General features: G+C 41.1%; 1 protein-coding gene across 1 annotated transcript; it reads right to left on the reverse strand.

Moving 5' to 3' along the window:
• Positions 1-1085: 1085 nt before the first annotated feature.
• Positions 1086-21519, reverse strand: CLK4 (CDC like kinase 4). The gene is given in 14 exon segments (XM_084839050.1): positions 1086-5964; positions 6065-6152; positions 7871-7950; positions 9135-9223; positions 9474-9597; positions 10423-10465; positions 10467-10512; positions 10606-10772; positions 10865-10981; positions 12287-12353; positions 12727-12817; positions 14040-14262; positions 16616-16767; positions 17672-21519. Coding segments are annotated over 13 exon segments (1437 nt in total). The 5' UTR covers positions 17672-21519; the 3' UTR covers positions 1086-5814.
• Between the last annotated feature and the right edge of the window lie 2336 nt (positions 21520-23855).

Genomic DNA, 23855 nt, shown 5'->3' on the forward strand with positions numbered 1-23855 from the left:
CGCATAAGCTGGTTTGCCCCTCTGCCTTTAACACTTGTGCAATATGCTTCCCAATCCTTTCATCATGAATGAGTTTAGAAATGTAATACTGAAAGCAGCTGAGCCATGGAGTGTTGGAAGAACCCATTTTAAAAAGGGCAATCAAGGGAGCAGAGGGAAGAGAATCGACCCGCTTGAGCCTTTTAGCACAGGAATGGGGAATCTGTGGCCCCCTGGACGTCATTGGACTCTTAACTCCTATCGTCTCTAAATATTTCCTGTGCTGGCTGGGACTGATGGGGGTCAGAGTCCAATATCTGGAGCACCACAGGCTCCCTATTCCTGCTTTAACCGCTTGTAGTTTCCTGGATGTAAGCATTAGGGTTGGGGAGATAGATGTTATACTCCCCCCTATATAGCAATAAAGAGCTCAGGTTCAGAGGTAGTTGCCAACCTCAGTTATATGCCACATATACCGCAGTGGAAGGTAGGAAAGAAAGAAGTGACCTTCCAAGCTGTGCTGCAAGGCCCCTGGTTACAAGCAGGCTGGAGCTCTGAACATCTACATACTTATTAGTCCCTGGGCACACACTGCAACAGGGCCCCACTTGCTCCTTTTCATACCAGACGTAGCTAATCCTCCTATCAGTTTCAAACAAGGTTACCTAAAAATAAGGGAGTAGTTTCTGTACAGTCAGGGGACTTCTCAAGCACACAGAAGTATGTGAATTTGTAAATCTAAAAGAAAAAATGTTTTTAAAACCAAAACAGTGTCCAACAATAACTTGTGAGCATCAAGGGCCTATGAATATTGAGAGTATCCATGGGGTAGGGCTGGGGCAGGGGAGAGAAAAGAGAACAGGAATGGGGATGGAGAGGCAATTGGACATGCTGAGTCCCTAACAACTATATTGCCTTCCCCAACCTGATGCCCTTCAGATGGGTTGTACTACAGTTCTCATCATCTTCATGCTGACTGAAGGTGATGGGAATTGTAGGTTGGGGAAGGCTGGCTTATACCATGCTAAGGAAGGGATTAGTAAATAAGTCTTCATGGCATAGCAGAAAGTTTCAAGAGGGATGAATGGTCCACTCTCCAGAAGCATTCGCTGCCCCCACTATATATTCATTTGAAATACATTTTAATTTGTTTTAAATAAGTTTTAAAATATATTTACCCCACCTTTCTTCATACAGTTCAAGGCAGCTTACAAAGATAGTAAAATACAATAAAACATATAAAATGAACAGACAATAAAAGCTAGCAATAAATCCGTTTAAAAAACAGCTGTAGTAAGAAGCTTTATAAAACATAATAAAAAGCCAAAGTGAAAAATTTACAGGAAAAACCTCCAGGTTTGTGCATAATTAAGCTAGGCAAGCAATAAAAATCCAGTCTGTAAAGGCCAAACGCTTTCCCACATCAGAAGGTCTTAATGCTGTGGCAGAAGGCGGGCGGGTGGCGGGCGCAAGACGAACCAACCTAGGCAGGGAATTCCATAGCATGGGTGCAGCAACAGAGAAGACCCTCTCACCTGTCCCAACCAAACATCGGTTTGGGACTGACAAGAGGGCGCCTCTGTAGATGATCTTAAGAAGCCGGCAGCCTCATATGGGAGAAGACAGACAACCTGATCCTAAATCATGTAGGGCATGGATGTGGGACTCATCTAGCCTTGAACTGGTGATAGACTGCAACTCCTATCAGCCATAGCCAGGATGGCCAATGGTGAGGGATGATGGGACCTGCAGTCCAACAACATCCAGAGGGCCACACAGTTGCAGGGCTTTAAAGGTCATACCCAGCACTTTGAATTAGGCCTGAAAACAAATAGGGAGCCCCTGCAGTTGTTTCAGAAATGGGTTGACGTGCTCCCAATACCCAGCTTCAGTTAACAACTTGGCTGCTGCGTTTTGAACAAGTTGAGGCTTTGGGGCCTTGTCCGAGCAGCCCCACATAGACTGCACCAAAGCAGTCCACTTGTGATAAAACTCAGGAATATGTCACCATGGCCAGATCTGCTTCCTCCAGGAAGACGTATAGTTGGTACACCCAGCTAAGCTGGGCAAAACCATCTCTGGCCATGGTTGTCACCTGGGCATCCAGGGTCAAAGCCTTATCTGAAGCCAAGTCATATTTGCCAAGGTTGGGATATAGAATATATAAAGAGTACGTATTGTTTCAGGCATGACAGTGATTTCTAAGCTTAAACATAATACTAATGATGCTCACATCCACATACAAACTGTGCTTAAAAATATAAAGGGAAGTAAGCTATTTTAATAGGACTAAGCTAAATGAAGCCATTTGCAGACTAATAACTGCAAAGGTGAAACTACCCTTCTGCCCGCTGTAGAGCTATATTGCTGAAGGGAAGCATCTTATATAAATTGTGAAAACCAACCCACACTGCAATCATTGATATCATTGAATATCATTGATTTCAATATGCATAGATTTTGGCATCTGATCTATTCTGTATTGGTCCACGAATGGTAACTCACTGTTGTATTAAGCCCTAGCATACAGTGCCCCCTAGTGGAACATGAAAGCTGAGCTTGCGAATACTAACATTCAAAATGCTTTGTGCATACTTTTGCTGGCCCCTTATTCCCTGCTCCTAAATAAGTTTTCTTATCCCACGCTGCATTTCTGTGGGACTTAATACTATTATCATAAATATATTTAAAAACATTTACATGGACGTTACTGCCCTGCTTAACAGTTAATATTCATTTTTACAACAGATGTTTGTTACGTCTACTTTAAGCACCACGTTATTAGTTCTTCAGAGACAATCCTCTCCATGTTTAGACAGAAAAAGCCCTACAACTTCCACCATTCTGCAGCCAGCTGCAGAATGCAGGGAATTGTAGGACTTTTTTCTATTTAAACTTGCATAGGATTGCACCGTCTCCTAAATAATTAGGATACAATTTTAAATAACTATGTTCAGAAAGATCTTTAAAAGTTCTATTTTCCATGCAAATACAACTTCTTAATGAGTATATAAAAAGCGAATACTATTTCCAGATAGTTTATAATACGTAAGAGTATGAAATTATCTCTGGATATTTATACCTTTAGTTAGTGATCATCCAGCTTTTTGCTGGCAACGTACTTCAAATTATTTTGGAAATTATTACAAAGCATGAAAATTGTGGGATTTTTCTAAACAAAATTCTAAATGGGGAATCAGTAATTGTGTATTTTTATTCTAACAATCCTAGGTGTATCTGGAAACCTAAATCTAATCCAATTTGGGCTGCAATCCTATGCGCACTTACCTGGGAGAAAGGCCCATGGGAGAAAGGCCCATTCATTCCATGTCTATAACATTCAATAACCAAAGCTCTCTAGGTGATTCACAAAAATTAAAACCCAAAATATAATGATAAAAGCATCCTATAAAATCTTTAACATATAAAAATTTAAAAACAATTGTTTTTAAAAATTTAAAAAAAATTTCTTCTGAATAAACATGCATAAAATTGTGCTGTAGAGCTGCAATTCTAAACAAACTTACTAGGGAGTAAGCCAAGTTGAATACAGTGAGATTTATTTCCAAGAAAATATGCATATGGTTGAGCTGTAGGTCTGCTATGTCCTCCTGCACTCCATCTTGTTATGGGGAGAACAATCCTATGGCCTCTAAAGAGCTTCTGGGGCACCATAGGATGTTGCAGATCTCCTCCTCTGCACCTGTATACAGAGCTATGAGTGCAAAGATCTGATTTTGAATCTCCCCTTCCTCCCTCTCAGACACCATGGAAAGCTTCTCTTACAGGGTTACAACTGCAAACTCCTAAGACAAGTCAGAGAGGAAGAAAAGAGGGTGGTTGGTAGGTTGGAAGGGGAGAGAGGCCAGACTGTGCAGTATTATATAGCTTATCCAGTCCTCTCCCACCAGCCAAGAGGTAAGCTTTTTGTATTTTAAATGAAAAAACGGATATGAAATCGCCTCCATCCTCCTCTCACCCTGCCTCGCTCTTGCCAACAGGGCAGAAGATAGGGGGAAGTTTCCAAATGTGGAGCCCTTTATCTATTGGGAGTGCAACTCCACTTCTTTTTTTTTTAATCATCCAGCCTGATGAAAAGTTCTGGAGAACTCAAAAACTTGTTCTCTATTTTGTGACATTTTGGTTGAACCTAATAGAGGTGTTGGCCAACTGTGGATTTTAGAATTTTTCTAAAAGGTATCCACAGCTATCCAGATCTGCATTCAAAATGGCACTGTGAGTTACTAGCAGTATATCATTACTATTTACACTGCGTTGTACCTGCCCATTTAGTCTGCCAACAGGACAGCATCTGTCAGCAGAACAGATTCTCATTCCATCCTACAGCCCCCACCCCACATCTGCTCCAGAGGGTAAGGGACTCTCCCTTTGGGGGAGCCATAAGGATGAGGAGAGAGTTCTGTAGCACAAGTGGAAATCTGCTCACACATTGAATCTCACCCAGTTTGATTTTTCCAAAAGGCAGGATAGAAATTAAATATAAATAAAATGTGGCACTTTGACAAGTAATCCACCCCGAGTTAAAATTAAAGTGTCTACTGCCAGTCTAGGAAGACGGACCAGCTATCTGCACCCCTTCACTATTGTACCTTCCAGATGAGAAATAACGTGGATTCTTGCTGTTCCAAGCCTCTTCTATTCATTAGCTTAATTTCTGCCATTTAGTTTTGAAATATGCTGATCAAAGTAATATTTGTGCCCTTGTTGCAAGCGTCTACATTTGGTTTACTTCCTTATTTGATCTATCTCAGTCTTTCCAATTGTGTCTTATTTCTACAGGTTCATGTCTTAGAAGTGCCGATACTACTCAGCAGCATTGACACAAGAGAGCATAGCTTTTCAGGAAATGACAATCAAGATTCTATTTATCCATGTGGCTCTCTAAAATTCTGCAGAGAAAATGTGAGGAAATGTTTGGAGGTTTAAAAAAAGAAGCTGATCAGATGTTTACGGCCAAGTAATCACTAAATAAGATAGTCTGATATATAAAATGATAAGCAGTTAAACTAAATTTCATGTCAAATTCTGTAATATTTTAAAAGTAGAGGGAGCAATCCTATGACCCCCAGTCAGTGTCTGGGGTGGGGGAATAGGATAGTTCAGTTTCCTGGCTCTTACCTCAGGGCCAGGAAACCGCGCTCCCCCCCCCCCCCCGTCAGTGAGCACGGAGAAGGAGAAAAGGGGGCACTCCTGGGGGCGGGGAGACAACCAGGGTGGCTGCGTTATGTCCTTTCCTATGGCCACCCCCTCCTCCTTCACTCTCCCTCCAAGGTGCCGCTGCTAGATAGGCGAAATTGCCCATCTAGCAGAAATGCAGGGCAGCTGGAGTGTGGAGGCGAAGATCGCCTCTGCTGCCCTCCCACCCTGCATTCAATAGTTGGCAGCCTCTGAGTTCAGAGGCTGCCAACTATCCACATAGGATTGCGCCCTAACACAATTTTAAATCTGCCTAAGCATGATAATTTGGGGAACAAATCAAGCTTGAATGAAGTACCATTTCCAAACACTTACTTGACTCCCCAAAACTCTTAGTACTAATGTCATAATTGTTTGGCAATTTTTAACCATGCTATATTCTTCTGCAAAATACCAGTAGTAAATTTAGCACAAAAAAGTATGATCTTTTGTAGATCATGTAGAAATGATTTTTTTAATTTTTACATTAATGTTTTCATGATCAAGACCACACCTGTTCAACAAGATGGACAACGCTTCAATAAAAGATGTAAGGTTATATTAACAGAATCAAATGTACAAAATAAATTATTTACAAAGTCCCACACCATCTGCATCAGGTCCTTAAGGAACAGAAGATCAAGTCAGTTCTCTGTCTTTTAAGGCATCAAAGAAACAATGCTCCAATGCTTCATCTAGAGTAATTCTCTTGGCTGGATCATACTCCAACATGCGACGAATAAGGTCAAAAAGATTTTCATGGTCTTTATCATGGCAGTGCATGAATTCCTGGGGGGTCGGGGGGAGGGGAGAGAGAAAAAGAGAGCACTTTAGATATAGCTCTTTAGATTCCAGAATCATACAAAAGAAGAAAATTATACTCTCTAACCTTTAGTGGTTTACACCGTCTCCTAACATAGCGACCCGCAGAACTATGTTCATCCCAGTCCAACTGGTCATGGTGGAAGTAATGTTTCCTGCATACAAAAAGGCTGAATGAGCTATAATCTTTTTGTTCTAGTTTTGTGACGCGGCTACTGTTTTTGCACTCAGTTACCCGGTTTGCTCATAACAGCAGCAAACTGTGGGTTAATTAATCAACCCACGATTTGCTGGGGATGCATGGAATGTGTAATGATCAAGAGCAGCAGCCAGGAGAGGTAGATGTCATTGTTGTTTGTGGGTTAAGCAACCCAAAGTGAACCTACAAAGTTAACCTTACCCACAAACAACCCAAAGCGTGCAGTTTTAGACATTATACCAACAACCTACGAACAGGTTGTTATGGTAACAAGCTACGAACAGGTGTTCGTAGGTTGTGTGGCAACCCCAAGCAACATGCGCGCTCTGTATATCTCCAGCAAATTGTGTAATAATTAACCCACAATTTGCCACTGTTACATGCGAACTAGCCCACTAATGCTTTTACTCTTGCCAGATTTTAATATTCCTTTTGATTCTGCAACTAATCCAACTATTTCTTAGATTTCTTTTCCTTACAATCTCTGTCAATCTCTAGCATTTGTCCACCTTCTTTACACATTCTGGTAGTCATACCTTTCATCTGGTTTTATTCAAACAATAGATTTGTTTACCAAGTTTTTTCTTTTGCCAGGTTTTACAACCTTTGTAGCCCAATCCTATGCATATTTACTCAGATGTAGGTCCCACAGGTTTCAATGGGATGTATTCCAAAAGGACATGTACATAAGATCTGTCTTAAGTCTATACTTGTATAGAATATGGTTGATAAAGATGGGTACCCGTTCCCTGCTTTCCTTATGCTCCCCTGTGCACTTTTTCCTTTCTCAAGTACCTTTCCTCCATTCCTCCAACCCACCTCTCTTTTTTCCTCATGGGTGCCTTTCCCTGACCCTCCCTTGCTGTCTCTCTTTCTTCACTTGCACACAAACTTGAGCTGCTTCTCTCTATTGCCACTGATTTCTCACAGAAAAGAGAGTAGTGGCCAAGAGAGGCAGCTGTCATTAGTGTTGTGTTTCAGAGCAGAGCACTGATGACAGCTACTGTGGTGCAAAGCCTCAAAACCATTGCTATGTATTTTAACCTGGAAGTAAATGCCACCGAGTTCAGCTGGAGTTACTCCTCAATAAATGTGCATAGGACTGCAGTAATAAAATTGAACGGGAAGGTGGGACAGCTTTGTCCACAGTGCAAGATTCTCTCTTCCTCGAAGCTGTTTTTGACAACACAATTCACCCCATAGTAGCTGTAATTAGTAGATCAAGGAGGCTCTAGGCAAATGTTTTATACATATGCTTCAAGAGCAGCTCAGCTGGGGGCGGGGCATCGTTGCTGGCTTGTTTAGGAACAAATAACCAGGAACTGCAGTTTGGACATTACAACAAACTATCCAATCATGGTTATTCTGAGCCACTCAAGTGAAGACAGGGGAGTGAATGGGCTGTCTCTCTGTCTCTCTCTCAATTTATAGTATATTTACAGCAAACCAGGATAAGCTATTTCCAGAGGGGTTAGTCTGTTGCATCAAAAGCAACAGTCTCATGGCACCTTAAAGACTAACAAATTTATTGTGGCACAAGCTTTCATGAACTACAGCTCATAATAAATTCGTTAGTCTTTAAGGTACCACGAGACACTTTGTTGGTCAGGATAAGCTAGGAATCCTGGCTTATCAATTTGTTCAAATGTAGCCAGTATTACAAACTTTGATTACCTTGATTTTTTAATCATATGCACTGGTAAAGGCCCTAGTATCCTCTCCATCATTGCCAGATGTTCCTTACTATCATGTGTCTGAAAAGAGGAACAAAGAATTAAATGATGCATGGAATATTTATTCTACAATATATATATCAACAGTCAAAACACACTTTGCTCATAAACACTATTAATAAACTAGTTAAACAGTAGTATGGAAGTATGTTTTCAAAAAAGGCAATTTGTCCTTCAGGAGTGGGTACTGAATTCTGAGACTTAGGTTGTGATCCTATCAGGATGGCCGTAAGCCTCTGAACTCAGCTCAATCCAATGCAGAGCAGCAGAGGCAATCTTCGCCTCTGCACTCCTCCCACTTTGCATTTTGGCTAGATAGGCTTTTTCACCCATCCAGCTGCAGTCTGTGGAGCAGGAAGGAAGGAGGCTGGGGAGGCCTGGGGGTATGGCATATCCTGGTCTCCCCCAGTCCCCTCCCTGCCCACCAGCATGCTCCCTTTCCCTCCTCTCCAAGGTCCCCCAAAGAAGCAACTCCTGGACACTGCCAAAACATACGTTTATAAGAAGCATTAGCTGTATTGCACTGCCAGCAATTAGCCAATTTAGACAATCCCTTATTAAACAGAAGTTGCGGTGTCCAATAGATATTGAAGAAAAACTTTTCTTTCATAAGACACAGCCTAAGATCCACAGAGGTGACAGGGAGGCGCCAAAGCATTAGGCATTTTGATAGGCATTCTGTGGTGGTGCCCAAAGCAGCTTCTCCAATTCCCAAATGTGCCCACGGGTCCAAATGGCTTGGGAACCTCTGCAGTATAGGATACTGCCCAAAGGTCAGAATCCAGTATCACACAAATGGACTTTTGCTTGCTCAATGAGCCTGTTGGTGGACCCTCCAGAGAACATTTGGGGAGGGCATGGGGGACTGAAGGCAGGAGTACTGCTTTTCTCCCCATTCTGCTGTTGGGAGCTGTTCCACTGGTGGGATGAGGTAATTCGATTCCACCTCTACTCTTTCCACATATCTAACCGAATAACTTTAAAAATGGTGTCTTCAAACAACCACAGCCAAAAATTTTAAATGTTAGTATATTACAAAAAATGTAGAACAATGTACATTTAACATTTTGAATACATAAACATTTAATGATCCTAACTATATCACTGTAAAAATGCCACACATCAAATCAGAACACTAACTTATTTAAGTTGATTCAAGATTACAGTTTCAGTAAAAAGTCCCAAATAGAATGACATATGCTTACCTGAAAGACTGTAAAACCAAGGTAATATTCAATCAGGATGCATCCTATACTCCAGACATCACAGGACTGGGACCACCCAAGTGCTGTAACACAATTCACAAAATCCCTGTGAATGCTGCTCAAGTTGGAAATCCATGAACATATCCTGAATAAAGTTCAGCTTATTTCACATATACCATCCATCTGCTTCTTATATCTATAGTTTTCCTGAACTTTTCTAAAACATACAACTAAGCAAGAATACTATACTTCAATATATTAAAAACAGTGATGATTTAGAGATTTTCTGGAATTGTTACATTTCCAGTAGAATGCTTTTTTTTTTAGAAGCCATGGTGTTTACTTCAGGTGCTCTGTAATGTCTTGTAGACACTAAAGTGCTGTGATGCTCATTATCATATGTTGCACTTCCAAAGTCTACAACTTTAATATCTGAGTTTTTCAGTGTGCGCTCATCCCGCCTCTGTAACAAAGTTAAAATACACATCATTTTTTAAAAAGTTGTATTTCTTGAATCTTTTATATTTCAAATACATAATCATCCATGAATGGAACATCTCTTCTTAATACAAACCTGCTCTCAATGCAAAAACTAAACAAATCAAGGTTTTTGGAGATTAACTCCGTCCTGTTGTTTTTACTGTTCATGTATATGAAACTTAACAACATTTAATACCATTTACCCTCTCTTATCCTGTTTGGGAACTGTAAAGGGGGGGGGGGGTGTCTCTAATCTTATCTGAGGCAAACTTAATTTGGAAAAGGCATGCCTTGTGCTAAAAGCAATGATACAATCACTAATCTGAATTAACTAATTCTTAAACAGAATACAAGAATTCAAAAAAGTTAGTTTCACAAACTATGCTATGTTGCTCTGCTTTTTGAGATTTCACAGCAACATAAAATGTCCAACAGTCATCTCAGACTAACGATACAACCAGAAGCATAACTTCTGTCTTGGGGGGGTGGGGGTGGTCATCAACACATCTGCTGCGTCTTCAAATCAACGTCCTTAGATGTAGAACAAAGACTGATTTTTTGGGTCAATGCCTTTACTATCACTTGTTCAACAGATTTTGGTCTTACTACCTACAAAGTACACAGGCAGAACATATGAAGCTCACACTCTTGAAGAAACAAAGCCCTTGAGCATCTCTTGCATTTCAGCAAAGCAAAGGGTGCTTGGTCCAAGCAAAACCTATGATTCGGTATGGCATCTTCAATTATCAAGAATAAAAAAGGCGTAAAGATAGCTCACAGGGAAGAAGCCTTAAGCCAGTGAACTTACCATTTTAGAATTGTACTTTAATACATAATCAGACTCTACAAATATTTTCAGGTTTCAGATCTGTATGAGTCAACTTATTGTGATGCAAGACTGCAAAAAGAAAAAGAGGTGGGAACTCAATACTTAAACCAATGCCTTCCATTTTAGGATGTGGATAAATTCTTAAACACTGAGTTTACTTACAGTTTACAGATTGACAAATCTGATAAGCCATCTTCCTAATAAGTTCAATAGGAAAAGGCAGAAAGCTATTTTCTTTAATAAAGTCATAGGTACTGAGTCCCAGTAGCTCAAACACAATGCAAACATGACCATGATGTTCAAACCATTGCAGCATCTGTACACAACAGCTAGGTGGAAAAAGCGACCAGAACAATAATTTAATGAGACGATCAATCACTTCATACGTTAATATGGTGTTCTTAGTCTACTTTATACTTACAATGTGCTGCCAGGATCCAAGGTATTGAAATGCTCCAATATCTGAATTTCTGAACGAGCTGCTTCTCTGTATCTACCAACATTTTTCACAATTTTTATAGCTACATGCATCTCTCTCCTACAGAAAAAAGTGAACTATTGTGAATTAACTGTGTCCATTCTCAAGCAAGCATCAAACATTCCTCAGCAGTCTGAGTCATCAGTAGATGAGTGTTACTTTCCAGTTATTACGTGCAGTTTCAAGGCTGAGACCAGAGTATTTATCAGTGCAATTTGAACCAGCCCATATACCAGCAACAGTCTCGGCGGCATACAAGACAGCACATTGGCTAAGAGCCTTTTATGCATTATGCTGGCTGCGTGGAGCACTGGCACAGGGAGGTGCACTTTGATGGCCTCTATGCGGCTGCCCTTGTATTTAAATCTGAAAAGTTCTGTCAGATTTGTTATTCAATGATGATGACGGTTTCTGACACTTGAATTCATGTCTACATTCTCAACTTCACATCTGATATGGCAGTTACCACAGCCAGGAATAACTAACATTTGAAAAATTTATAAAATATATTTTAATAGGATGCTCAAACAGAAACATAGCCCTCCAAAGAACACTTCCCACTGAAAGGAGGTCAGAAATGAAAGCCATGCTGTTTTCTTATTTTTGTATACTTTTGCATTACTGGAGCTTGAATGAATGCCTAATTACAATTATGTACAGTGATAAACAAGTAGAAGAAAAGATGAAATGTAAGCAGTTTTAAATACCATTATGAAAGAATGTTAAGTAATAATAAAATAGTTCAAACATTCTTTCCTGGAAGCTCCCAGGAGGTGCTATGCAGGGCGGCAGGGGTAGGTACATAATAAAAGGGTTACAACTATTTTGTCTCAGACTACTGGAACTGTGACCATGAGTTAGGGGAAGCATTTTCATACAATCTCTTCAGAGCATCTTTTCAGCAACTCTCACAGCCAAGGAATTACACCAATTTAAAAATGCAACAAGGGCTTGCCTTATCAGCTGTGAAATATGCAGCAGTGAAAATTACAGAAGCTCCCTTACATATGTGTAACTGGTCCCTTTGGAACCTGATGTTTATCTTATGTTTTTCAAGTAATTTATGTAGTTGTTACTGGGCTCTGCCATTTTCATACTTTTGTTGATTGTATGTGTCAGCTCAACAATAATAAAGAAAAACAGGTTTAATCAATCTAATAAGAAAACTAAGAATAATCATGCTTATAACTAAAAGTTTAGTGGATTATATCCAATAACCACACAACTGCAATTTCATAAGTATTAAAGAAAGGCTTTTATATGAATTCTTAATTTCTGTCAGATTAATAACATGTGTATTGGGCTTTCTACCTTCAAAGGAAGGCATTTGTTTTGACAATACTTTTGGAGAGATGGTATACTTACGTGTGGTGATCAATGCATTCTACCACTTTTCCAAATGCACCCTCCCCTAAAGTACCAATAATTTCATCTAAAAAAGAAATACATTATGGGTATTATTAAACTAGCTGAATAAAGATGAAAGCTATTAAGCATATCATTATAAACAACATTAACTTAGTGTCTGTCTTGCAACATGTTATTTTACTGGACAGGTGTCATGAAAGAGCTAGCTATCAAACTAGCCTTAAGCTCTATTTACTATTGTGGTATCTGAATAGCAATATTTAAGAATACAGAAAAGAAAAGAAATGTAAAACAATACCAAGACAAAATAAAAGACAAAAGAGAACAATGAAGATTTCTCAGACCCCCCCCCACTCCCACTCCTTCTCTAACATACTATTCTACACAGATGTCTTGCTGAAAAGCTGTTTTTAAAAGTGTTGAAAAATATTCTATACATCTTGCTCTTAGTACGTCTCCACTTTGACAGATCAGGTGACCCTCCTCATCATCCTCTACACTCCTGGATCTTTTCCTTCGGTGGCTCTTCTGGAAACGGCACCAAGATCATCCAGCCAATCAATATATCAGAGTGAATTCAGGGTAGAATACGCAATTCATTCAGCGGGGATATTCAGGCATTCAGTTACGCACCAGGCCACGAACAGTTGGCAGGAGCAATTTCAAATTCAGTCCCCAGAAATTCACAGGGCACAGTTTATGTTACAGAAGAAAAACATGGCAAGGAACAGATTTTCAGATAAATACTTAAAAGTTGTAAGACAACAGAAACACAGCACAATTTTGTTGCTTAAATAACAGATTAACTGAAGAGTGGAACTAAGATTGCAATGTATATATTTACTTTTGCTATCTGAAAACAAGGTCTTGTCACTTGCGTGTCTACTCTTATAGTCTGATCTCCTTGAATCTCTAGCAAAATATTCTAAAATAATAATTTTCAATTATTATAATCAATAGCAGACCTTCATGCAATTAATATTTTTCTTCCATATTCTGAAAAGCTAAAGGGTAAAATATTATTCAAATTTCTTATAATGCAGTCTACACACTAATATTCTGTCTATATGCATTCAGAAGTACAAATATGCTTGAACTTAACGATCTTAAATTTGAATATACATATTAGAAGTATTATACTGTTTAAAGAAAATCCAGGCTCCTTTCCTTACTAAATGGTAGAGTGAAAAGTTCTCTAACAGTAACAAAATCATTCAATTAATGACCAACATTTGCTTGAAACTAAAGTACCGCAGGGAAGCATGTTGAATTTATTGCAGACACCATGACGTTTTTCATCCCCTAATTCCATTGAAGTAAATATCTTCTGTGTCTTTAAGAGATGGGATAGAAAGAGTTGCTTCATAATGTTGTAAAACTAATTCAAATGAGAGCACCACTTCACTACTTTTCCTTACCAGCTGTAATTTGAAATACTAAGTAATTATCTAAGTTTTCCAAAGTACTGGACAAAGTAGGCCAAGTGAAAACTCATACAGCTAAGCTGAAAACCCATGTAGTTGACACTATTCACTACACAAATGTTCTCAAATATCTACATACAGATTCTCTCTCTCTCTCTCTCACACACACACACACACACACACACACACACACACAGATTAGGGGAAGCCAAGTTTGATTCTTTATTGCAAACTTCCCAAACATTTATACTCAGGGAATCTCATTCTCCACAAAGAAACTTAATAGCGCTAATATATTTATTAATAATTTTTTAAAGTATACATACCGAATGTGAGCTGTAACTAGTGTCATGTTTCTTAGGCTTTCTTTTATGACTACTTTTTCTGCTTTGACCAGAGGATTTGCTATAATGATGGTGATGACTCTTTTCATAATCTCTGTGATAACGCTTGTGGTCGTCTATGTCACAGAAGTAATTTCTATATTCCTCAACATATCGCCGGTCATGACGGTCTCTCTCATGTACGGAGCTATCATCCAAGTAGTTACTAAAAATGTATTTACATTATTTTTCTAAGTTTTAAAAAACTTGTCCAAAACATAAAGATATTTTATATCATCTAACCGACCCCCAACATAAATATTAAAAATTTATACTAGGAGCCCTTTTTATCTACCGCTCATCAAAATAATTAAATTATTTTTACTAGTTATTCAAGAGAGACTGTTAATCTCCCATAGACATGGCAATTATATGAAAGCCAACAACAAAACAACTAGCATTAGTGCAAAGTGCTCCCCCAAAAGCAAAGTCTGACATAATTCAAAGCCTTACTGGGTTCAGCTTCTCTGACTCCCACAATCAATCAACTGTCCCATCTGTTGAGGGAGAGAAATACTCATCCATAGAGATGTAAAGGCCTGGAAAATTTTGGAAAGAAACCAGGGTCGTCGTCCCCCACCCCCAGGACTGTTTTTGTCGTAGTCCCCGCCCAAACTGGAAAAACTGAACAGCTTTATATTATGAAATATTTTCTTTTAGAATTTAAGACAAAGTGTTTATATATTGTCACCAAGCCTTTACTCCTGTCCAAATGATTTCTAAAAACTATGTAATAAGACTTTATAGAAAGACTAGAGATGTAAAATGTCTGAAAATAATGAAGCTATGGGGAAAAATGCTTTTAATCTTCTCTCTAAGGTTCTCAGCATAGTTATTTCTTCATTTCTTATTAAAGTTATTGATCCAATGTATCTATTACTGATAAACATTTTGGGATGTTCCAAGTCATGCTCAGTTTTCCAACATGTGAATACAAACACCATATCATAATATGGAAGAAAATGTAAATTCTCAACACTTTGGATTTTGTTCTACAGAGTCGTGTGTTTCTGGACTTGTCTCCCTCTGCCTCCAGTTCTTCCTGCTTCTTCTGACTTCTAGGATGATTCAGATGTTTCAGGGACTACTTACTGGTCAGACATAACCTAAAATATGTTATGTATAACTTGGTTTGCTCATAAAAGTAATCATATTTGGTATATTAAATATTAAAAGTATAGCTTATTCATACAATTACAAATTTACTGAGTTCACTTTTTAAAATTTTCAAATATAATTATAATTTTATGAGCAAACCATGTTATACATAATATAACTTTAGGAACAGAAAGGCCACTTTACTTTCCTAAAGCGGCCTTCCTCAACCTGGTGCCCTACACATACTTTGGACTACAATGGCGAGCATCCTTGACCATTGGCCATCCTGGCTGAGGCTGATAGGAGCTGAAGTCCAAAATATCTGGAGGGCACCAGGTTGGGGAAGGCTGTCCTAAAGGAATAGTGACTTTAGATTTGTAAAGAGTGCTAAAAAAAGTATTGCTTATTTTCCCCCAAATTTCAATTTCTTTCTGGAACACCCCCCCTTGAAAAAAACCCGTTTTTTCCCTACGGATTCAAAATTTCTGGAATTTTTACATCTCTGCTCATCTAGGATAACACAGGGGCAGTCTCTCTATTCAAAGACCTCACTCCACCTGAAGATACTCCAAGACAGCCTTCAACAAACCCACTCATCTGTTGCCAGGGTGTGAAAAAGTATTTGATCTTGGCAAGCAAGAGTGCTCAGGTAGGGAGATTGCATTACAGCAGCTAAATTAGGCTACTAGAAAAACCTGAAGTAGATTTTTGGGAGAGTTCCAAATGCCAGTGGGACTCTCAAATGCCAGAAAATGACATTGCCAAAGTTTTCTTCCCTCTCCCTTTCCTTCCTGGGAATAATGCAGATCTGACTGGTGGGCTGGGCCACAATATTATAAATTTATTTCAAATGATGCACAGTCTCTTTCCTTCCCCATGTGCAAAACTGCTTCCCCCATATAATCTATTTTGCCTCCCCCTGTACTATCCTGGAACTGAGCAGCTTTAGCTAATCCCAGCCTCCATCCCTCATATTGAGAATATATTCCTTCCAAATATCTCCTAGTCAAGAAGCTACTGTGCCACTTCATTCCAACCGCATGTACATTTTTTAGGAAGAGGAAGGTTTGCTTTGTAAATTGATTGACTGACTGGAGAGGATACGGCAGAAAGCAATTTCAAATCTCCTTTTACTTGCCTGCTTCCTCCCCTCTAAGTCTCCGAGGTCTTTCCCCAGCCCCACTTACAACTGGTTTCTCTCCCCACCCCGCTTTCCACACCAGAAGGAAAAATAACAAAAGACCAACTCCCTGTTTTGTCCTCTCGAAGCCAGGGTTGGAAAGAGGAGCTGCTGCAGGGAAGGAAGGAAAAATGGAGTGGATTTCTTTGGGAGAGAGAGAAAGACTCTATTTGAATCAATGGAAGATTTATGTTAAATCTAGTTATAATTAAAGATCATCATTAAATTCGGAGTCATTTACCTGTCTGCAGTTTTAAGTGATTTATAGCGTTTGTGATCTCTTTCACTGCTGTGAGACCTCCTCCTGCTCTTTTGGCTATTTGTACTCTTTTCTTCATCCCAGCTCTTTCGATCATCTTGTTCAGAGCAATGGGTTCGCTTTGACTGCTTCATCTATCATAGAGCAATGAGAAATTTAAAATGACCGCTTAACAACACATCCTGATACATATTAACTCAAAAGTAAGTCCTACTGTGTTCAATGGGGCTTATTCCTAGATATGTGTGCATAGGAGTGTAGCTTAAGGCTATGCTTACTTATTTGGAAGGAAGCTTCATTAAACACAGTGGGTTTTTTCCTTCTGTGTTAACAAGCAAAGATTGTGCTTTAAATATACATTACATCTGTGAAAACATGAAAGAAGACATTCTGGGACAGAATATCAAGAATATCAATCTGGAACAGGTATCAAGAACAACAGAATAATGGGGGGGGGGGACACCTATTGCTTTTGTATCCCTACCCTGCTTCACTTGAACCTGGGAGGCTACATTAGCCCACAAGGCAAGGAGACAAAATGAACTTACAGAACAATCTATATTAAAGAAAGAATTTGAAAACACAAGTCAGATGATCTTTTCTCCATTATTAATTTATAAACCTATTTATAGGCTGCCTTTTGGGGGACATAGCTCTTACAAGACACCTTACATGATAATTAAAATACAAATTAAAACCAAAATCACATCATTATCTAACAGCAGCACAAAAATTATTTAAAAACAAAAGCTGCAACAAAATAAAAATACCACAGATTTCAAATGACTCAATAATTTTAGATCTGCAGCAATTAAAAATTCAAAAGGAAGTGGCTTGGGATAAAAATTTGCAGAGTACAGGCTATACACACCTCAGTGGGCAGGATGTGCCACAACCTGGGGGCCACCACTAAGAAGGCCCCTTTTCTCATGCCTGCTAACTGGATCAACCTTACTGGTGGGCATGCAAGCAGGGCCTCTGAAGCAAAACATAATGCTTGGGCAGGTTTGTATGTGTATAGGCAAATCTTCAACTAACCTGGTTCCAAACTGTTTAGGGCATTATAGGTCAAAACTTTGAATTGGGTCCAAAACACACTGGCAACCAGTGAAACTGGTATAGGAGTGGTGTCACATCTTGAAATCATGTAGCTCCAACCAAAAACCAGGCAGCCGCATTCTGCACCAGTTGAAGTTTCTGGACCATCTTCAAAGACAGCCCCATGTATAGCATTACAATATTCCATCTGCTGTAAAACCTCATGGATAGATGAGAATACTATGTATGCATCAAATAGGTTGTGAAGCTATTCCTCTCTCCCCGCTACTTGGTTCTGATGAATCCAGATAACATGCTTTAACATTTCGCTGTGTATTCCACTAGACATCTGAAGGTGAACTGTGTGGCTTTAAATCCTGACTCACTGAATGACATTTCATCACCTACAAGCTCTTAATATTACACATCCATGTAAAGGTACCACAGCAGACCACTTTAGGGTCTGGCTAAACTGAGTACTCATGCAAATTAGAACACAATACTAGAATTTATTCCATGAAACACTAGGGCAGGATTTAGCCTAAAAAGCAACCGGGGGGGGGGGGGGAGTTCAATATTCCTCCCCTACATAATTAACTGCACACGTATCAGCTCTCTCCCTTGCAGTATTGTTTACAGAATACTTACGTAGCCTCCAGAATTACCTACTCTGCTATTTCCTGCCCACCAAACTACTTTCTAGTTTACAATCACTACCTGGACCTCTAAGCAATTCTACTAATCGGCCTTCTCCTAGGCAGGCAGCTCAAGACTTCAGAAAACAGACATGGACACAAACCGACCAAACACAACTACACATCATACCAACTCCCCAAGTTCTTCTATTACTGTCTAACACTTAGGTCATATACTCAAAAAACTAGGAATCATGTATATGCAGTGGAATTTCTGGATTCTACTTCCTTGCTCCATGCGACATGCTGGAGCAGCCAGGCCCCCCATTCCCACTGGGAAGAAATACCGATATCAATGTTCTGTGCTCCTATCTTTCAGTTAGTCTTTCTTATTTTTAAGAAATAAGGCTCTCTTATCTAAATGGGTACTACCGTGTTTCCCATAGTTACTTATGGATGCGAAAGTTGGACAATGAAGAAACAAGACAGAAAGAGAATTGATGTATTCGAGCTGTGGTGTTGGAGAAGGCTCCTGTGCATTCCTTGGACAGCCAAGATAACAAACAAGCAAGTACTGGAACGTATAAACCCAGACATGTCATTGGATGGAAAAATCATGACACTGCGATTGACTTATTTTGGCCATATTATGCGGAGGAACTCACTAGAAAAAGCAATTATGCTCGGATCGGTTAGTGGCAGAAGGAAACCTGGCTGCCAAAGAACAAGATGGCTAGATACCATCAAAATTGATACCAACCAGAGCATGGAACAGCTCAAAGAAATAGTACAAGATCGGGATACGTGGAGAGAGATGATCCATAGAATCGCCAAAAGTCGGACACGACTGAATGGATAATATCATATAATCTAAATGGGTGTCTCAACTTTCCTTGAATTTGGGGGAAAAGGGGAAGAATAGCTGCCAGGTTACTTAAATATGTTAGAATAACAGTATGCATGCCTAACTGTGAGGCAGACAGCGGTACAACTCTAACGGTTGCTTCTCAGCAGTGTTAAGCAATGTACTAGCATCCCAACTCATTTTTTTATTTGCCTGTCTGTCTTGTGGGCCTGTCTGAGAAGCAGTCAGTGAATTCCTAAAATGGCAAGGGGCTCAAAACTGGGTATCAGAGCAACACCAAATCTCCTCCCTCCTCTGAATTCTGGAAGGCATTTTCACCACTAATCCCAAACATATCGAAACTGCCTGCAATTATTTGGTACTGAGAGGTTTTGCATCCGCTAGTTTACTTCGCATTTCCAGGACTGAACCTTGACCTCTGAAATTAGTTCTAACAGTCCCTGGTTCTAATTAAACTACGATCTTTGTCAACGTGTCGGAAATAATTCATCTTAACAATTCCTTCCATACTAAGGAAATAAGGCTCAAAAGCTGCATGGGGCAAGAACAAGGTGTTCCCTAGTATCTGCAAAGCTTTGACGCTGGAAGCATTTGCGGGTTTGGCCACATGTTGCCCTCAAAAAGAAGAAAGCATGAATTCAAGCACTGCGCGGTACGGGCCGGCTTCATTCCTGAACGAGAGGTGCTGAGGTCCAACAACGTCTGGACTCGTGACCGCTCACTGCTTGGGAGCGCGGGGAGCACCGTTCATTGTTTTTTACGGAGCGAGACCACGGCATCAGTCTGCACTGATTCAAAGGCGCTCTTTCCTCCAGGGGGCTAAAAACTGCAGCTCCTTCCTCGACTCCCCGGCCCGCCCGGGTTCGCCGACGCGCCACCCCGGCACTTCCCTTCCCCCGTGTCCCTGCCGTCTCTCCCTCGGACTCCAGCGCGGGCTGAGGAGGGGAGGCGCGGGCCTGCTTCAAGACGGGACCCGAGGGCGCCCCCCCAAAGGCGCTCTGCTTCACACCGACTTTCCTGCGCCGACGGGCGCCTAAGAACTAACGGGGCGCTTCCAATTCCTCCGTCACTCACAGTCCGCGAGCAGCGCCGGCTTCTCCACCCGCAAACAAACAAAACGGCAGACGCCTCTTCCCCCCCCCCCGCCTCCGGAATTGCGGGATTACGTCACACGCGCTCAGGCATATAGACTTACAACGGCATATCAAGCTAGAAGGATAGGGAGTGCTCAGCTTCCCGGGTCACTTTGAACGCTCTTTTTCGGTTCCCCATCTCCCCGTAGAAAAGCCGGGATCTGACAAACAGCCAAACCTGCTTTTTGTAATATTACGCCTGATGAAGAAAGAGATCTTGGGGTCTCGAACGCTTGTATATTTTAGTGATCTTTCTGTTGGCCCAATAGAGGTGTTGCATTAATACTCCCTGGAAAAGACCCTGATGCTGGGAAAGACTGAAGGCCAAAGGAGAAGGGGACGGCAGAGGATGAGATGGCTGGATAGCATCACCGATGCAATGAATAGGAACTTGAGCACGGTCCGGGAGGACAGGAAGGCCTGGCGTGCTATGGTCCATGGGGTCACGAAGAGTCGGACACGACTGAACGACTGAACAACAATTAATACGGGCTTCAAGATTGCTGTAATTGTGCTGCAGCGTATTTCTCTCCTGCACACACGGAAGCAGCAAGGATAGGATGCCGGACGCTTTCTAACTCGAGTAGGATTTCGTGGGCGGGAACCCGGTTGTTGCTGTTTGCGGCTTTAAAAGTGCCGCGCGCCTGAAGTTCCCACCTCCAAGTGAGCGAGGGAGTCGCGTAGGAGGGAGACGGAAGGAGCAGCCCCACGTCCAGCGGGCAATGCTAACAACAGACTGCACTGCAGGGCTGTCGTGAGCCAATGTTTCTCAGCCCCACACACACCTTGCAATATGGCCATAATGGAGCGTACCGGCATTGAGAAAACCTTCACTGGAAAAACCTTGAAGACTCGGGACACGTACTTACGTTTCCCACACGAAATAAGATCCCGGGGTAGAAACGGCGTTATGCTGAGTGTTTAAGCGGCTAGCGGTTTTAGTTTTGTAAGTGGCTTGTTTGTATGTAGAAGACCTTGCCCTGAAAGAAGACTTGGGGCCCAATCCTATGCATGTTTAGACAAAGAGAAGGCCTACAACTGCCAGCATTCCCCAGCCAGCTGGGAGCTGTAGGCCTTTTCTCTCTCTAGACATGCATAGGATTGCGCCCTGAAACCTTTCTGAAATAAATCATATCCAAGAAGAGTATGAACTCCTCTCTTTGCTGGTGCTTTTTGTTTGCTTTCTGGGTAGCGACGCTTCTGTGCCGTCACGGCTTTCTACCTTAGACTTCGCCTTCCTCTTCTATGGCAGCTCACGCCTCCGCCTCGGGGAACAGAAACACAGCTTTCGAGAACCAGGAAGATCGATCTTTGACTTTAGGCCAGCGGGCTGCTCCTCCGCATTTCCTCTCTCCGCTTCAAGAGAAGGGCGAGCCCCGCTCCGCGTCGCCCTCGTCGAGGCGAGAGTAAGCCTTAAGGCCCCGCCCACGACTTATCGTAGGCGCGAGCGCAGGCCGCGCCTCCTTTCTATCCACAAATTGATTTTATACGTGCTCAGATGGATTCTTTGCATGCTTACTCAGAAGTAAGTCCCACTGACTTCATTGGGGCTTACTAAGTTGTCTAGGGTTATGTGACTGAAAACATGAATTGGGAGGAAATTTGGTGGGAAGTTAATTTTTGCAGAGGCATTTGAATTTTGGGAGGAAAAAATGGGGGAGGGGAATTTTTATTCATGCCATACGTGGGTCAGCAGATGAATTACGCACATGAATACTGTACATAAATAACGTGTTGTAAATAAATAATCACAATCATAATGAATGATACAGAAACGATTGGAGTGTGCTTAGTACGCACATACATAAGTTCAGCTAGCTTGATACTGATTCTGCTTCGTCTGTATTTCATAAGGTCGGGGGACAGCGTGGTGTAGACGTGGCTCGCAAACTGAAGCTGGATTGTCTTCATGAAGACCCAAATTCAACTTTCTGCTCACCCATTAAGCTAACTCAGCCGAGCTACTTCAAGGTGGTTGTCCTATGCTACCCCAGTTTCTTGGAGGAAGAGTAGTATACATGTATAATTGAATACATAAATAAAATAATAGTCATGTGTGGTACAAGTCATCCAGAATTATATTACTCTGTACTAAATGTGTGAATGTGTCTTGCAGAAATAGCCCCAAATAATTTGATACCTGATCCCCTTATTTTTGCCGTAGTCTACGTAAATGTTTACGTAGACTACACGTGCCAAAATAAGGAACTCAAATGGCGCCCATGGGCACCGCCATTTGCGCACGTGCGGTTTTTGTTTTTTTTCCACTCAGCCGTGTTAGGCTATGTAAACATTTATGTAGCCTATCACGGCTGCCTGCAGGGACGCAAACGGTGGCGGCTACAGCCACCGCCATTTGCGTCCCGGCAGGACAGGAGGATTCGCGGCCGGAGGGATGGGGCGCCTCCCCCCCCGGCCAGAAGTTCGGCGGGGAGGGACGGGGCGCCTCCCCCCCACCGCAAATCAAGCTTCGGGTTCAGGTGAGGGACTTTCGTACATCCCTACTTATAATTATGGTAACATGTCCATCATTTTGTTATTCTTACGTAAACCAATGAGAGTATAATTTAGACAATGTGAGAAAGAGAAAACAATCCCCCAATTTGTGAATTCATCACAGGTTATTAAACTTAAATACCATTGAAGACTGAGTCTGTAGAAATTAAATAGCAATGCTTTATTAACCCAAACTATTTCACTACAATCTATAAATAATATATGATTTACTACTTATTTGAGCTTATAGTCCCCCACGCACATCCTAATAGCTCAAGGTACATCGCAGCATGCTAATTACTTTACCCTATCTTTAACCTATTCTTGACCACCAAAACAGTAAAAACATGACGTAAGAGATGTATAAACCTTAGAAAGATGGGGCATCAAAATGTCAATGACTTATTTACTATTATATTTGTACCAATTCCCCCTAACGCCTAACCTCACTTTTTAAATCCCCCCCACTGCCCCCAATGATCTGCCATCTTTTGTTGAACAGGTTACACATCTGATAAAGTGGACCCTGTCCATGAAAGCTTATGCAATTATCAATTTATTAGTCTTTTAAGGTGCCACAAGACTCTGTGTTGTTTTTGCTAGCCCTCTGGAAATGTATTATTACACTTGTATCATGGTGAGGATACCATTTCCGTACGCGTGGTTTTTTCTTTTCTTTTCACTCGGCTGTGATAGGCTACGTAAACATTTACGTAGCCTATCACGGTGTTTTTTTAAAATCTAGCCGTGATAGGCTATGTAAATCTTTACGTAGCCTATCACGTGTGTGTTTTTAAAAAATTTTTAACTTGGAAATGGCGGCGGCGGCAGCTGGTCGGAAGACCGGCCGCCGCAGCTGCTGCCAGGGACATTCGCACAAGGTAAGCCCCGGGGGGGGGCAGACCATTTCTCCACCAATTTCGGGGGGCCGAATGCGCTGGCATTCGGCCTCCCCGAGATTCATGGAGAAATTCTCTGACATCCCTAGTTATAAGATATTTGCTGCTTATTTTCTTACTGTTCAGAAGGTGGCAATAGTGGTACAGCCACAGGCT

Source organism: Heloderma suspectum, chromosome 2 (genome assembly GCF_057233095.1).
Source record: "Heloderma suspectum isolate Gila_16-S chromosome 2, 16-S_ref, whole genome shotgun sequence".
Taxonomy (NCBI): domain Eukaryota; kingdom Metazoa; phylum Chordata; class Lepidosauria; order Squamata; family Helodermatidae; genus Heloderma; species Heloderma suspectum.